At 39.3% G+C, this 17,641-nt stretch overlaps 1 protein-coding gene across 1 annotated transcript; it reads left to right on the top strand.

Annotated features, from left to right (window-relative positions):
* Positions 1 to 2,757: 2,757 nt before the first annotated feature.
* On the top strand, positions 2,758 to 17,161 carry ZNF622 (zinc finger protein 622). Its single transcript, XM_063298759.1, has 7 exons — positions 2,758 to 3,031; positions 4,081 to 4,695; positions 6,203 to 6,463; positions 7,777 to 7,939; positions 9,433 to 9,545; positions 15,943 to 16,086; positions 16,888 to 17,161. The coding sequence occupies exons 1-7, from the start codon at positions 2,998 to 3,000 to the stop codon at positions 17,013 to 17,015; spliced, it is 1,458 nt and encodes a 485-aa protein (XP_063154829.1). The 5' UTR covers positions 2,758 to 2,997; the 3' UTR covers positions 17,016 to 17,161.
* Positions 17,162 to 17,641: the final 480 nt, after the last annotated feature.

Here is a 17,641-nt window from a genome sequence, read left to right as displayed (position 1 = left end):
AAAGTATTTCAGTTTTGCCTTTAATATCATTCCCTCAAGTGAGCAGTCTGGCTTTATTTCCTGGAGGATGGACTGGTTGGATCTTCTTGCAGTCCAAGGCACTCTCAGAATTTTCCTTCAACGCCACAGTTCAAAAGCATCTATCTTCCTTCTCTCAGCCTTCCTTATGGTCCAGCTCTCACAGCCATATGTTACTACTGGGAATACCATTGCTTTAACAACGCAGACCTTTGTTGTCAGTGTGATGTCTCTGCTCTTAACTATTTTATTGAGATCTGTCATTGCTCTTCTCCCAAGGATTAAACATCTTCTGATTTCCTGACTGCAGTCAGCATCTGCAGTAAACTTCGCACCTAGAAATACAAAGTCTTTCACTGCTTCTACGTTTTCTCCCTCTATTTGCCAGCTATCAATCAAGCTGGTTGCCATAATCTTGGGTTTTTTTGAGGTTTAGCTGCAAACCAGCTTTTGTACTTTCTTCTTTCACCTTCATTATAAGGCTCCTCAGTTCCTCTTCGCTTTCATCTGCATATCTGAGATTGTTAATGTTTCTTCCAATGATTTTAACTCCAGCCTTGGATTCCTCAAGCCCAGCATGTCACATGATGTGTTCTGCGTACAAGTTGAATAAGTAGGGTGAGAGTATACAGCCCTGTCGTACTCCTTTCCCAATCTTAAACCAGTCCGTTGTTCCGTGGTCTGTTCTTACTGTTGCTACTTGGTTGTTATACAGATTCTTCAGGAGGCAGACAAGATGACTTGGTATCCCCATACCGCTAAGAACTTGCCACAATTTGTTATGGTCCACACAGTCAAAGGCTTTAGAATAGTCAATAAAACAGAAATAGATGTTTTTCTGAAACTCCCTGGCTTTTTCCATTATCCAGCGGGTATTGGCAATTTGGTCCCTAGTTCCTCTGCCTTTTCTAAACCCAGCTTGTACATCTGGCAATTCTCGCTCCATGAATAGCTGAAGTCTACCTTTCAGGATCTTGAGCATTACCTTACTGGCCTGTGAAATGAGTGCCACTGTTCGATAGTTTGAACATTCTTTAGCGTTTCCTTTTTTTGGTATGGGGATATAAGTTGATTTTTTCCAATCTGATGGCCATTCTTGTGTTTTCCAAATTTGCTGGCATATAGCATGCATTACCTTGACAGCATCATCTTGCAAGATTTTGAACAGTTCAGCTGGGATGCCGTCGTCTCCTGCTGCCTTGTTATTAGCAATGCTTCTTAAGGCCCATTCAACCTCACTCTTCAGGGTGTCTGGCTCTAGCTCACTGACCACACCGTCAAAGCTATAAAATTATAGAATTCTATAAAATCATAAATTATGTGGAGAGAAAATTTTCTTATCTCACAAGATTAGAATTTGAGGTCATCCACTAAAACTGAATACCTGTTCATTCAGGTCTAACAAAAGGAAATGCTTTTTACAGATCACACAATTAGCTGTGGAAGTCAATCTGATGTTTCTAAAAGGCAACTGAATGGGGTCATGGAGGATCATGGTATCAATGGCTACTAATATCGATTACTAGCCACAGCCTTCAATACTAATTGCTGGGAAGTGACAGCAGAAGGGAACTATCCCCCTCCTGTTGAGGCTTGTCAGTTTCCCAAATTCATCCAATTGGCCAAAATGTAACACAAAATGCTGGACAATATGGACTTTAGTTTCTGAAGGAGGAGGGGGAACAAGGGGCAGCAAAGCACAACACTTGCAGTGTGATATCAACACACAAAAATGTCACCCATTTGGCTTGTTACTGACACTATGAGCAGGAATCTTCTTCTATACTTAAAGGCCAGCAAGCACATATATGGAAGTACAGCTGACCATGCGACGCAGTGCCAGATTTGGATACTTGCTACATGAGGGTTGTATAGCCAGATCTTCTTTTGACTTAGATTAATACCCCACATTTCATTGAATTAGTGCGGTACAAGGAGCAATCAGATTTTTCTTTCAGCACAGTGCTGGTCAGTGAAATGCAACTGCAGTCTCCTCACTAATCAAATTTGATTTAGGGCTGTGTAACGCTTTCGATTCAAAGGGGAGAGTGGGATTCTGAGCACATGTGAGCATGCACACAGCACCTGTTGAAAAGCCTTAAAATAAGTGCATCTTTTTTGGGGGCTCATGTAGGAAGACCGAGGTTCTTTGATAAAGTGATTGGTGAGACTAAAAAAATACCCAAGGTTAAAAACTACTGACCTAGTACAAAATCAACTAAGATTAAAAAAAAAAAGCAGAAGGCATTTAAAAGCAGCAATTTGCCCAACCTGGTACCCTGCAACTGTGTGGCCTGCAACAACTGTCAAAACAGGAAAGCCTGTTCGACCAGATTCGTCTCATTATTGTAATTGTCTTAGGTCACCAGTGTGCAATGCGATGTCCGGCACTCCCCTTGGTCTTAAAAACAAGAAAAAAGACAAATCTGTGACCGCGCTCTCTCTCTCTCTCTCTCTCTCTCAATGTAATTAGGAGCGGGCCCTTACATATATTTGCCGTTTTTTTCTTCCAAATTCCCACAAGGGCAGCGCTGCTTGCAATGCTCACCGTGGGGGCGTCCGAGGAAAAGACGCAAACGGCTTCTAAGCCTGCATTCTCTGCTTCTCTCATCCCGAGCTCAAAGGCGACAGACCGCAACGAGGCAGCTGGTCTTCCAAGCCTGCAGAGGGGGCAAATGCGGAAGCAGATTCAGCAGTACTGATCAGCCCACCTGCTCCTCTTACCCGGAAGCGAGAAGAGCAGCTTCGCGGTGGAGCGTTTGCCATTTAACCCCTGCGCGGAACCTTGGAGCAGCGCGGCGCCGCGTGTTCGGAACTGCCCCTCGCGCAGGGGACGTCGAGCGTGACCGAGCGGCCTTCTCCCCCAGCTGGGCTCCGTTTCCCCGGCGTTCTCCCACCTTGGCTTGAGCTCCCGCGGGCCGTCCTGCGCTGCTGGTTGGCATTCAGGCAGGCGAAGTGCTTCCCGGCGGATCTCGTGCTATGAGCGGCGCGTCTCCTTCCCTTGGAGCACCAGGTAGGCCAAGGCGCGCCCCGGTCTCGCGCAACGAATTCTGCCGAAGTATCCAACAGAGCTTTCCTCCTCCTTCTCTGAGCCATCTTTCCTTGCCCCGACAACGATCACGCATACCCCTCAGCACGCCCAGGCGGTTACAAGGCGCGCCCAACGTGGACAGGCAATAGAGGACTGTGCCTTGACGGTGGTGTGTGTAGGGGGTCAGCATCCGCCGAAGTTATAAAATCTCCCACCGCTGCACGTGCAGTCATCCTGCGGCTGCCTCCGTACTCCTATTCCGGGGAGAAACGAGAGGCCTGTGCTTGTGCTAGACTCTTCAAGCGATGGCAACCCGAATGGGGTTGGCGGCGGTGTGTGACTTTAATGGAAGGCAGAGTTGCATCTCCATGTTGGGTTTGTTTGGAGGGGAGGGGAAGGAGTAGTGTGAACGGTTGTGTATTAAGATGTACCTTTGTGCTTATTACTGGGGATAATAATCTTGATACCTGATAATCTGCTGTTGTTGAGTGCTGAACACTGCTAGGAGAAATTTAACCCTTTAACTATGAGCCCTAATAAAATTTGCCATCCAGGAAGTAAAACTACAGTCTTGCCAAGGGGTTGACAGCAGCCCTGATTTCTTTCTTTGTGGCCCAAAGTAGAGAGCAGAACAGGGTGTATCTGTTGATGGTATTTAGTTTGGCAGCTGTGTGTCTGTGTTATATTGTGCATATCTGACCTTTTCCCAGAATCAGTGAGACTCAATAACCCTTGAATGAATTCTATCATATTCTTAAATTAACACAACTGCAGAGCCAGACAGTATTAAAAAAATATTTTGGAGAACATCCCCTGACCTTCTTAAAATAAGACAACTTTCACTTCCAGGCACATTAGACTGTAAGTCCTATTGTCAGGTGTGCTGGCTTAATGATGGGATTTGTAGTTGAGTATGCCTGGCTGGAGCCACAATGGGAATGTCTGAAATAGAGCTGTATCTAAGGTAACTGGTTAAGCCAAATTCCTTTCAGTTGAACCTCTGTGTATTTACTTGTTTCCTTTCTTTCCAGCTCCAGCAACATACACTTGCATCACTTGCCGAGTAACTATCAAGGATGCGGATGTTCAGCGGGCCCACTATAAGACTGACTGGCACAGGTATAACCTGAAGAGAAAAGTCGCTGAGATGCCCCCTGTCACTGCCGAGAACTTTCAAGAGAGGGTTCTAGCCCAGAAAGCAGGACTGGAAGAGCAGAACAAGGCCACTGCAACTTATTGTGTAGCTTGCAGCAAGAGATTTTGCAATTTCAATGCATATGCAAACCACCTGAAGTCCAGGAAGCATTTGGAGCTTGAGAAGAAAGCTGTACAAGCTATCAGCAAGAAAGTGGAACTCTTGAATGAGAAGAATTTGGAGAAAGGCCTTGCTCAAGAGAATGTTGACAAAGATGCTATGAACACTGCTATCCAGCAAGCCATCAAAGCTCAGCCATCCTCATCTCCAAAGAAGCTTCCCTTGTCTGCAGATGCCGTTGGCTCTTCTTTCATGGAAGAAAGTAGCAGTTCGCTTCAGAGAAGAGAGCACATGGAAAGACCACCCCGATTACACTGGTTTGCGCAGCAGGCCAAGAAGCTGGCACAACAGCAGTCTGACGATGAAGGGAAGGAGGAAGATATGGAGGAAGGTAACAACAAGAGCAATCTAAACTAGAAGCAGGGAAATGAGGATCTTGTAGCCAGGAGGAAGTCCTGTGCAATGTCCAGTTTAAAACTCTGAAAGCCTGTTTGCATCTTCTAGCTACACTGGACTGCAGTATTTAATCAGATTTTGGGTTATTTGTTGGAATGTGGGTTTATTCCTAAATGTACTTGCTATGGAATAATCGCCACTGAACAATAGCTTGTTCTTGGATAAACAGTCATAAGACTGTGCTGAACAAAAAACATGATATTAATTAAAAGATGATGTCATGTAAACAGGTATGTATTTTTTTTAAAGGAAGGAAAATTAGAATACACAAAGTACCATAAAAACTGAAAACACCGTCTTTATTTTAAGCGGCTTTTTTTGTTCCTCCCAGAAGAAACATTTCCTGACATATCCTCTAAATTGTATATAATTCTGAAGAAGTGGTTTGCTGCTTCAGAACTAGCTTTATTGTTTAATGAATAATTTTATTGTTGAATCAATACATGTAGTTTTGGCTGAAATCTTTTTTTCAGTGGGCCAAAATTGCTTCATGTGGTCTGCTACAAGAATTGATCCATTGTCATGACAGCTTTAATTCCTAGAGGCAGCCATGAGGGAAAATATCTTGGGTCATGTTATAAGCTGATTGACACAGTGCCAGTTTGGTCTAGTGGTTAAGGCAATGGGCTAGAAACCAGGAGACTTGAGTTCTAGTCCCTCCTTAGGCATGAAAGCTGGCTGGGTGACCTTAGGCCAGTCACTCTCTCTCAGCCCAACTCACCTCACAGGGTTGTTGTGGGGAAACTAGGAGGAGGAAGGTTTAATAGGTATGTTCCCCACCTTGAGTTATTTATAAAAATAATAATGGCTGGATATAAAATAAATAAATAAATAAATAAAAATAAATATACTGAAATTGCTAGTTACCTATGACCCATCATTGTAGAATATTCACTAAACTGTAACCACTGCTATACTGGCCTGAGTTAGAATACAGGGCTAATGAATTTGATTTCAAAAAGAAGTTTCAGAGCTCAGAAGTGGCACCTGTCTGCCAATCTTTAAAGCAACTGTGTCATTTCCCTGGAACATACGGCAATTGCAGAGAGTAGCTGCGTGTTGCTGGATAAAACTGTGGCTGCTTTAAAGAGTTGTTGACAGGTGCTATATGTATATCACTATGTGCTCCAAAGCATTTTGTCTGAATTATTTTCAAAGCATTATCCTATTAGAATGTGTTTTTCAAAAGTGTTTGGGCTTGTGTATTGTCTTAGGAAAAGGATGAGGTGAGGAACTGGGCTGGTTGGGTATTAAAGTCAAACACTGGAATCTGTCAAAGGTTTTCAAGTGTTTTGGAAAATCCAGTTTTGAAACAGTTAACTGAACGCTAACCTTTCCTTAACTATAAGATCTCGTAGCATGCTGTTGCACTGAATTGTTGACATGCATCTTCTTTTTAATGCAGTTAGACCAACTTAAGTTTTTGCTTTGATTTCTTGTAGAAGGCTGGGAAGATATAGACTCAGATGAAGACCTAGAGTCTGAAGAAGGAGAGGTAGAGGGAATCCCAGATGAACCAGAAGACAGTGTACCTGGGAATGATGGGGTTGACGCTGATGCAATTCCTATAACAGACTGCTTATTCTGTCCTCACCATTCAAGTTCTCTCATGAAAAATGTGGCCCACATGACAAAAGTCCATAGTTTTTTTATTCCAGACATAGAATATCTTGTAGATTTCAGAGGATTGATCAAGTACTTGGGTAAGTCTGTCAGAGCTTTCTCCCTATTAAATAGATAAACATTGTTACTGATTTTTAAGAAAATCATATATGGCATTTGTCTCAGTGTTGCATTCTCATTATATATGACTGATTAATGAATATGGCATTTTAAAAAAACAATTTTTTCTCAGTGATGTAGATGGCATTTTTAATGTCAACTGGGTTAGAGTTGGTGTGGATGATGCTTTAAAAGTGTATGTCAAACAGGATAGGATATCAGAAGTTGGCCTCTAGACATAAAGACTATTCTGTATAGATCCAGACTGTTGGTTTTTCTCCCTAAAATTTAATGCCGATTAATAAATTTGATCTGACATCAGAATAAAGTTGAGCATACACACATTGGATAGTATATCTATAGACTTTGTGCAGATTGTACGTACAGGTAGTCCTTGTGTTACGACCATTCAACAACCATCAAAACTACAGCGGAGCGGAACAAATGGTACTTACAACCAGTCCTCAAGAGTTTCGACCATCGCAGCATCCCCACGGTCACATGATCACAATTTCCAATGTTCCTGCTGGCTTCCCACAAGCAGAATCTTTGGGGAAGCCGGCAGGAAGTCAGAAGTCGCGATGAGGTCCTTGCTTAATGACAGCAACCAGGACTGCCAGAACTGTTAAGCAATGCAGTCGTGTGATGTTGTGCTTTACGACTGCATTGCTTAGTGACAGAAATTCCAGTCTCAATTGCCATCATAACCCAAGGGCTACTTGTATAATGTATGGATACTTGGTTATGGGACAATTAAATCTGTTTCTCTCACTGGTCAAATCGGCTTGCAACATTAGAGGTTCTAATAAGCTCTCAGTGTTCATCTGAAAAGCTTATCTCAGAAATAACGGTAATACCTGGAAAATGGAAGTGCTTTTGCTCTGTGTTCTACCACCACCACTCTTTTTCTTGACAAGGAACCTTGACTGGGACTTGGCCAAGTTTGTAACACAGCTCATTTCATCCTTATTTTACCTGTTTATAATTGACTTTGTTGTCATAGGCAGCTTTTCTAATGATAGATTTCTAATAGGTAACATCTAAGCATGAGGCAAAACATTGCTAGATTGAGTTCACTGACTGCAAATCTGGTGTTTTGTCAAAAGATGTTTGGGTGTCTCTATAATATGTAAAAAGGTGAGGGTGCAGGGTCAGTGGAAAAGCTGAATGGAGATTCTTGGCAGTAGCAATGGGCACAGAGGGAAGTTTGGTTCTAAATGCTAGGATACAATTAATATTTTGAATTCATATAAGACCAAAGGGCAATTTTTATCCCCCTTCTCTCAATATACAGGAGAGAAGATTGGGGTTGGGAAGATCTGCCTATGGTGCAATGAGAAGGGGAAGTCCTTTTACACAACAAAAGCTGTCCAGGCACATATGAATGACAAAAGCCATTGCAAGCTCTTCACTGAGGGAGATGCTGCTTTGGAATTTGCAGACTTCTATGATTTCAGGTAGGAGTTGCATTGCTGATGAGAAACGTTGAATGTTTGGCTTAAGTAAAAACTCATGTTGATGGTGCAGTCCTGGACTTGCCTCATGTATGTGATGAATCCCTTTTTGGGTAACCAAAATTATAAAGCTACTTCCTAAGTTAGTGCTATTATCCTCTAACAGTTACTTGGGAATCACATGGAACATATATATTTTTTTTACAAGTGGGACCCACAGCAAAACATTGCAGGGTAGAGTGCCCCTGTTTTGCTTCCAACTCTGCCTTCTTGGCTCTTGGAGAATCGAGCTTCCCATCAGTATCTATGATTGTGCCTGCCTGCAGAGCTTGTATTCCCTACAGTAGTGTAGATACGGGCACTGCAGATGCAGCAAATATAGCAACGTAAGCGTTTGTACTGGCCTTTTGAAACACAGAGGCATGTCTCCATCCTATGTGCCTGCATTTTGAGAAGTCAGGTGGGGTATATATTCTTCCTTTATGTGAATATAAATACTTTACAACAATATACTCTACTCTACAGTCCCACTGATAGTTTATTCAGGAGGAAGGAAAATGTTTATTAAAGGGCATTATGTCTCTTGTCCCTGCTTAAAAATTTCATTCCTTAAAGCTGTATTCTATTAGAATCTTGTTCTTTTGCCCCACAATGTGGATGCAGCATGATTAAAACAAGATTAGAATAGTACCATTCTAGATTAAGTTGGAAAGCCCCACATTAATTCCCTACATGTAAAATACCAATTTGTTGGAGTGAAAGCTAGGCTACACATTATCTGCATGCAACCCTGCCACTATGATGTGCAAGGTAGAGAAGAGAAAAAGTCTTCAAGTGTCTTTTCTTGCATCTGATGCACTTTTATTTCCTTTTTGAGTTACTAGCTATCACTGTTTCAGGAATCATTTTGTCTAGGACTATTACTTTGCATTTGAATAATCTATTAGGTTTAAAAACAATCACTGGCCATCTATTTCTGTTTATTCAAAGCAATTACTGAATACCCTGCTCATTAGCTAGAAAGGCTGCAGGAGTGGCTTACAGATCAATAACAAATGAAAGTAATCCCTGATCTTAGCCTCACCATGATAAAATACATGATGCAAGGAAAAGGGATAGGGAGGTACTAATTTTAATGTTCAAGATTCTTACAACAATCAGCTATGGCGCTGGTATCATGACTGGAATGTAGCCAGAGACTGTTAGTTCTCATATCTCAACCAATAGGATGGAAACAGCTCAAGGAAAAGAGGAACCAAAAATTGCTAGTCTCTTAGTTGAATGCATGACACCCCAGGAGGCAGGATTACAGCAGATCTGCTTTTTCGTCATCTTGAGCAAACTACTTTTCTCCTTGGTCTCAAAGCTCCCACGGTTATATTTGTGAGCAGCACAAGGTTTTCATTTTCAGACTGAGTTATAACAGAGCCATTTTTTTCAGAAACAGTCTCTTCTCATTTTTTTAAGGCAAAATGTTGCCCTTTGCCCTTTTATAGGAGCAGTTATCCTGACTACCAAGAAGGGGAGGATGTGGAGATGTCTGAACAACTGCCATCAGAAAAGAAATTGGACTATGATGATGAAACTATGGAGCTGATTTTACCTTCAGGTATGTGATACTATGGAAATAAGTCATGATTGTCCTACCAGGCTAGCTTTCTATCACTGCAGTTTAGAAGGATACTGTAGTGTAGGGCAGAGTGATGGAGAAACACATAGATGGTTTCTAGATTTATTGGTTATCTATCAGTTGGTCCAAAGTCAATATCCCCTCTTCCATCCAATTTTTCCATATCACAATCTTTTTCCTGATTTTTAATGTCCTTCATCATTCTCCCAGTATCTCATGTCATAAACATGTTACCATGAATTCTGTCTGTTGTGATATTATAGTAGTTAATTCATATTTCTTTTTCTGTATTTCTCTATGCCAAATCATAAATGGGCATCTAACCCATCTGTGCCCATATATGTTTCAGTTCATCTTTCAAATTATTTTCCCTTTTATTTTTATTCTTATTTTTGTATGATGTATAAACAATAATTCAACCTTAGATATATGCTTTATATGCTTCCCATTCAAAAATTTTGGCACTTGAAGTTTCTGAATTCAAATCAAAATATTATAATGTCTCTACCTGCCTTTGTTGTACAAATTCTTTATCATTCAATAGGGGAATGTTGAAATACCAATTTCTTGATACCTTAACCAGTTTCTGAAAGGTAATTGCACTATGATCAGATACATAACAAACATCAATATTACATTATTGAATTTGGTGATATAAAGTCAATGATATTAAAAAATAATCAAGCCTAAAAAAAATCTGGTGCACATTTGAATAAAATATATATTCTCTTTTACTTGGACACATCAAACACCAGAGGTCTATTAAATTCAATTCTTCCGTATAAGTCTTAATCGTTTCCCTTACTAATTATTTTTTGTGTCTGTGTGCTGTATTTCTATCAAGCTCAGAATCTAATATTTCATCAAAATCTCCTATTATCACTTTATCAGAAATTCAGTGTCAAAACCATTCATCAAGCATAACAGAAGAATCTAAATTAGGCCCATGAACATTAACCTTAGCTGTTGCGGTCCCTACTATTTTAGCACATAAAAATAATAATTCCCATTTACATCAGTGATAATCTGTTGTATGTCAGTTGGGAATCCTTTCCAAACCAAAATGGCCACACCTTTAGCTTTTGTCGAAGTATCTGTGAGGTAAACCTGTCCCACCCAATCCTTCATTAATAGAGATTTATCCTGTTCCATTAAATGAGGCTCCTGTAGATAAACAGAGTCTACCATTAACAGTTTTAAATATGCTAAGATTACATTTTATTTCTTAGATTCCCGCAACCCTTTTACGTTAAGACTGACTAACTTCATCCATTAATTTTAGTTTGGCTCACTTATCAATATTTTCCCAGTACCAATTCATTTTATGACCTGTACCATTTAACAAATATCTAGTAATAAACTTTTCTGTGTTTGAATATGTATCGTATTTTATTGCTGACAGATGTAGAACCTCCATAGAAATTCAAATTAGCATTCAAATAATATACTGTTGCATGTACAGTCTATAGAATCTATACTTAAAAGAAAAAAAGGAAAACATGATTATGTGCAAGAAAATAGAACAACAAGCAAATAACATTATTAAGGAATAATAAAAAGAACCCTAAAGAAAAGAATAAAAATCTATTTAAAAACCCCAAACAAATACCCAACTTCCCAAATGGAATAGCACTTTGGTTTTGTCTCTCTACTTATAAGTGAAAAAATTCAGAACAGTTCAAACTTACTAGATCAGACAAATATATTATGTGTAGAGATAAACAATAGTGTTGGCAATATGCCCAGACTTTTTTATCATGAAGTTAACCATATTAAAAATGAAGAGGAGTACAGAAAAAAAATGAAAGCATAGAGCCTTTTAAAATAAGGCTTTTTGCAGCACATCTCCCTCAACAGATTCCTTGGAATGAAACACAATCAGGCTTTTCCATCATCAGATTTCAAGGATAAGATAAAGGCCCCTGCATTCAAACGATTATCCGATCTGTAAATCTGGTCTTGATTATTGATGCAGGATGTAGCTGGAAAGCACATGAAATATTTCGCCAGGAGCCAGTAAAGTCTCCATTGAAGTGGGGTTCTAGCCAAAGTAAGATATCAGTCTATCCTGATTTTACTAAAGAAGTCTCCAAAAAGAAAAAGCTGTTTACAAAAGTGTGAAGTCTTGCCAGATCAGTACAAGCTCCATCACGTGGTCTAAAGGTACATGATGCAACAACTGAACCCTAAGCATATCTGGATCTGGTCAGTACTTTAGTAGGAGACTGCCTAGGGAAGTCTGTGCACACTGCCTTGAGTTAAATATTGGAAGAAAAGTGGGTTATAATTGTATTAAATAAGTGTAGTTCTACTACTTTTCATGTAGCAATTAGATCATCAGATTACTACCCTTTTGGATACAGGAATCTGATTTGAATTTTTGCTATGTGCTTTACATGGGACTGCCCTTGAAACCATCCAGAAGCTCTAACTGGTTCAGAATGCAGTGGCACAAATAAGTATACGTACACCTTGGTACATCCATGAAACACCAGTGCTCTGAGCTGCGCTGGCTTCCTATAGATTCCTGGGTTTAATTCAGTGTGCTGGTTATCCCTTATACAGTGATACGTACAGGGCTTGGTTACTTGGGGAGCTGCCCGTCTTCAATTGTCTCCGTTTATCCCCTAAGATCCAGCAAGATGGGTATGCTTCAGGTCCCTTCTTTGAAACAACATCACCTGGTGGGAACCAGAGGTGTGCTTTCTCTTTCACAGCATCTGCCCCATGGAACATTATTCCCTCTGAAGTTTGGATCCCTGGTTCCTTGACCAGGCACTGAGCCAAAACACTAGATGAATCCATCCAGAATTAAAGATTTTTGCATGGACTGTACAATGTCTGGCCTATTCTATTTCCTTTTAGTTCTTAATTATTCTGTTCTTGATTTCCAGATGTTTGCTATGTTTTGCTTCTAATCCATTTGGTTTCGTGCTTCTATACAATTATAAGCTGCTCTGGGTTGCTTTATGGGTTGGACAGCCATATAAAGCAAATAAGCATAGAAACAAACAAATTTGCAAGTATCAAATGCTCCCAAGAGACTGGGCATTATGAAAAAAACATTAAGTGCATTTACATGATTTCCTTACCCTGATTTATGAGTGTGCCATTGCACCGGTTAGCTCCTGTCCCCACTCAGACTGCTCAAAAGCAGCCTCCATTGGATTGGAGCTTCCATCTCATTTAATGAGATTTTTATCTGCCTGTGGCACTTTGCCCTTGCTAAGCAATAAAGGAGTCAATTTGTTTGAAGTTCCTTTTTCTGATTAGTTTTTCAAATCATGCAGTATGCAACCCTTTTCAATAACATATGGGCAGGTTTTTTTTAATCACAGGAGTCAGGGGAGGATACCAGATGGGACTTGTACCTGGAGACATTTAACTAGAAATGATGATAAGTGTGTTATGTAAACCCTTCCAGTGAGCATGTTGAGAGTGATAGAATTGGTTTGCAGAATTTGGCTGGCCAATTTCTACACAGACTCCTAAGAGCCCCCTTGTGCTGAATTGTTCCTTTGGCTACCAGGATGCTCTCTGAAGAATAAAGAATCTTCTCCCTTTCTACATCACAAATTCAGCAAGAATGATTCAATGTGCAGGACACAATTCTGCTAGGAAATGAAGCAGGTCTGCCCCTGTAAACAAACTGGAACTACTTAGAAGCCACAGGCTATTGAGTTAATGGACAGGAAAATGTTCTATACTTAAAATAACAAAATGTGAGTTAAATAACATTTTTTAAAACTCAGTTCTTCAGAACGTAAAGCAGTGATGCAGATGAAGTAACATGGAATATGGAGTGTTGGCGTTACAACCTTTCTTTTTTCCTGATTCGCTAAAAAGCATTTTGGGGATAGGTTGCTGTATGATTGACATTCTTTGGTACAATTGATCCCAACTCCTTTGATAAAGGAGAGTTACATATGAAATAAAATAAATGGCTGTGTTCTAGCATTTCTGTAAACAAAAGGTATTTCTAGCATATTATAATGTAATACTTATTGGACTAAAATTTTACTACAGGGAATTATTTAAAAAAAAGAATCTCTGGGACTTGTGCTAATAACCTCTGGGATAATTAATACATAGTTAGAACTAGAATAGAAATATATTCCTGAAAATATATTTTATTCACTCTGGCTGTGTTAATCTCATTATAGCGGATATAGCCCCATTATTCATAATTACTCGTTTATATGCTCTAAAATATTTAAATTGTTCATTATTGTATTGCATTTTATACCTAGAAGTGCATGGCATGACAAATGATAAAGGGAAAAATTAAATACATAAATAATGTAGGGTAAGAAAGAACCTGAGCATCAGGATCAAGATATTTAAGTGTTTGATACAGAACATATTTTAATGAGCACTTGATGGTGCTGCAGGCCTTCTGACTTCTAATGTGTCCTAAGAAGCAAAGAAGCTTTTACTCATATCATGCTGGAGACAGTTCGTCAAAAAAGGCTGTTCTCAATCATTAGCATATTCACATGGGAAAGAATAGTATTTTGTCAGGGCTGTGCAGGACCACGCTTACCAGAAGTGACTCATTTATCTAACTTACCTTAAAACTATATTGTTTGATGTGTAGCAACTTTCCCTGATATAAAATGGAGGGAAGCTGATGTCTTCTAATAGTGCAAAGGCTGTTTTCCTTGCTTTTGGTTTGTAGTAATTTTAGATTAATTGTAATTCATTGTTCTCTTCCCAAATGATTTTGAGGGTTTGGGAGGCTTTTTTTGTTGTTTTGGTTTTTTTTTGGGGGGGGGTTGGTGATAGGGAAAAAGGAAAGTTCTAATCTTCTAGGAGTATTTTTGTTGTGGTAGGAATTCTGTCTAAGTGTGATTCTCCATCTTTGGAGGTGGAAATCTGGGAAACTTTAATTGTTATGCTGTAAAGATTTTATTTTCTTAAATAATCACTATCAGGAATGTGCATATGGATCTTGAACAGGGCTAAGTGAGAGGTGAAGACAGACTTATGGGATAAGAGTCTCCTTATCCATTTGTAATGGGTTCTGATAGCCAGCATGGTGAGTTGTTAATTGTTAACCTCATCCTGAGGATAAACTCTGAAGTCTTCAATTTCTTGCCCTGGTTTTTCAAGCAATTTCTCTTGCTATGTGACATGTCTCAATCCCAAAAATCAACAGTTGATTATCCTCCTTCATTCACATATGTATGAAAAATGTTTGGTGAACTTCTAGAAAGAAAACAGAGAGCCATTGTAATAGCTTCAGTCAGGATTTTAAAATGTCAGTCAAACTCCAAGCTAACGTTAATGAGTTGGCTGATGGCCATCAGGCAAAAGAATCTTTTTGAACCAAACTTGTGTATCATATACATTTATCAAATATTTATTAGAATAAATACTTAGAGTAAAATTATCTTCTCTGGAATGCTATCGTTTGTTTTGACCATGTTTTATAGTTTGTGGCCTGCATACTAGGTATTAGATTAAGGCCCAAGAAACCAGGCTGTGCATAAATTTGGTGCACCCCTGAGCCGTGTTAGACAGTTCCACATCTATGCTGGTTCTTTCAGGCAAGACAGGATCTCAGCACCAAACTAAATTTAGACCATGATCAGGCTTTGATGTGGTTCAGCCCTTTGGAGTATTTTGGAAAAACAATACATTGTGTTTACATTTTAAAAAGAAAAAGCTGTGTTTCTCCATAAAATAGTAAAGTGCACATAAAAATGGGCTTGAGTGATTGGCAGGTCTACTTTCTTATCACAGGACAATATATTGGAATCTTTTCCATTAGAGCACCATGGGAAGAATATTGAATCTTTCATTTCCTGGCAGTCAACTTATTCTTTTGAAATATAAAAAGGTGTCATGGGTACATAACTTAATTTAAAAAAAAAACAATTTAAAGAAGCCTACTTCTCAAAGCCCTGCAATTATTTCTCTACAGTTGAATTTATCTCCTCAGAAGGATCTGTTGTACCTGCATATTTCATCCTACATTCTTAAAAAAATAAAGTTAACATCAGTAAAAGATAGGAGCTATATGTTTCCAAATCTCACTATAGCCTTAGTTTGTATTAGCTTTTATTACTGCAATTAAAATCTTTAATAAAAAGTATATACAAGACAAATCTTACTAAAGACTCAGAGGCCCCAAAGAAATTGATCAGCTTTTGGAATTGGAAAGAATTTAACAGTTCTTTATCTAAGTTCCCTTTTGTGTGGGGGTAGTATAGTCTTAGAGTATTCCACAGTGAATTTCCAGCTACTTCTGCAGTTACATGCTTTGGAGAAAGAGAATGTTCCTCAGCCCAGAGACACAATGTTCTTGTCATAACAAAAAAAGGTATTTCATATCCTTTATTGCTTTAATATATGAATATGTTTTCTTACAAAGGTGCCAGGATTGGTCACCGTTCCTTGATGAAATATTACAAGCAGCGATTTGGTTCCTCAAGAGCAGTAGCTGTTTCTAGAAATAAACAGACAGTGGGCAAAGTGTTACAGCAGTATAAAGCCCTTGGTTGGACAAGCAACTCAGGTGAGCAGATAAAAGCAGTAGGTTACATCAGTGCCTTGCTAGCTTGCTTTTTCATTGTTTTTAACACTATTTGCAGGTAAAATATATAAATAATAAAAGCTAGTGTTCTTGGGAGGTATCTTCTTGAACCATAAGGTGCCTGTAAGCAGCTAAATTTAGACAATGATGCTGTCAAAATTATTCTCTCACACTCCGTAGATAATGTCACCTTTTCAAGGACTGATACATTTTAATTTCATGTTTTTAGCGTATAACATATGTTGCCAGTTGTAGTAGTAGTAGGGATTCTTCCGTGCCCTTTCTTCCCTAGTTGTATCAGAGTATTTGAGTATGTAGGGTGAAAATTCAGCACCATAAAAGCAAAACTCTGTTGTGAGAGGGCTTTCTCCAATTTATCTGTGTGCCTTTCCCTCTACTTCTCCAGGTTTCGGTGGAACCCTCTCCCCCTCATGGTTCTTCTGCCAAAAAATGTTACTGAATTCTACTGATAGCTCAATTCTTAGGAATTTCTGGCTGAGTGCTATTGGAAAGAGAATATTGGACTAGATGGAGAGTCACTGATTTCTATGTTGATCAGTTTGCAGGGCCAGAACAATAGGCAAACTCAGTGTAGGATAATTTCAAAATGTTTGTGAATGCTTAGTGTGTAAAAATAGTTGCATTTCAAAAGTGACAGATTTTATGGAAGAACACAGTATATCTTTGCAGAGTTCATAGCAGGGTTAAGCAGTTTTGTTCATCTTAAAAATAATAATGCTTTCTGGGTAGATTCAATTATTGGCTCTTTCTCCGTTACTGCAGGAGCAGCTCTGGCTCGCGAGCGTGACATGCAGTACCTTCAGAGGATGAAAGCAAAGTGGATGCTGAAAACTAGCATGCAAAATAACATTACAAAGCAGATGCATTTCCGCTCACAAATACAGTTCTAAGAGTGCAATAGAAAGTATTCAGTATTGCTGCCGTGAAATTATGGTTGATGCCTGACAGTGGTTGCATCTAGGCTGCTATTTCGAACATTTCAGTTGAATTTTGTCAATCAGACTTCAGCTCAATAAAGCATATGCATAAAAATGTATTGTAATTTGGTCACAGTACTGATTCTCAATCATGTGAACTACACAGCTGGGTTTGTTAAGCTGTATCTCTTGTCTGGGGCTTTCAGATAATATGCATAGTTCTGGCATGACACTTGAAACTGTTTCACACATACTGGTTTAGTGAACCATTTCTCATCCTGGTTGGTAAGTCACCATTATCCATGTATTTAAACTCCATCTAATTACAAACTCACTGAAGATAACTTTGAATTGGAGATTGTCTGCCTTGCCCTATGAAACACAATGCTCCAGCAGATCTCTGCTATTCCTAAAGGTAAACTGAGGTAGTAAAACATCCCAGATGGCTAGAAGGGTTGTGGGAACTATTTCATTAATTTATCTTCTGATAAATTAGTGTTTTATGGTTGGCAGTGCCCTCCTCACAATCATTTTGTCAAAGTGCCAGTTGTATGCAGTATTTCCAAAATTCCAGTTGAAGCCACTAGCCCCAAAACGTT

The sequence above is a fragment of the Candoia aspera genome, chromosome 3 (genome assembly GCF_035149785.1).
Source record: "Candoia aspera isolate rCanAsp1 chromosome 3, rCanAsp1.hap2, whole genome shotgun sequence".
NCBI classification, from domain to species: domain Eukaryota; kingdom Metazoa; phylum Chordata; class Lepidosauria; order Squamata; family Boidae; genus Candoia; species Candoia aspera.
Note: the sequence above shows the minus strand (reverse complement) of the source record. Positions and strands in the feature narration are given on the sequence as shown.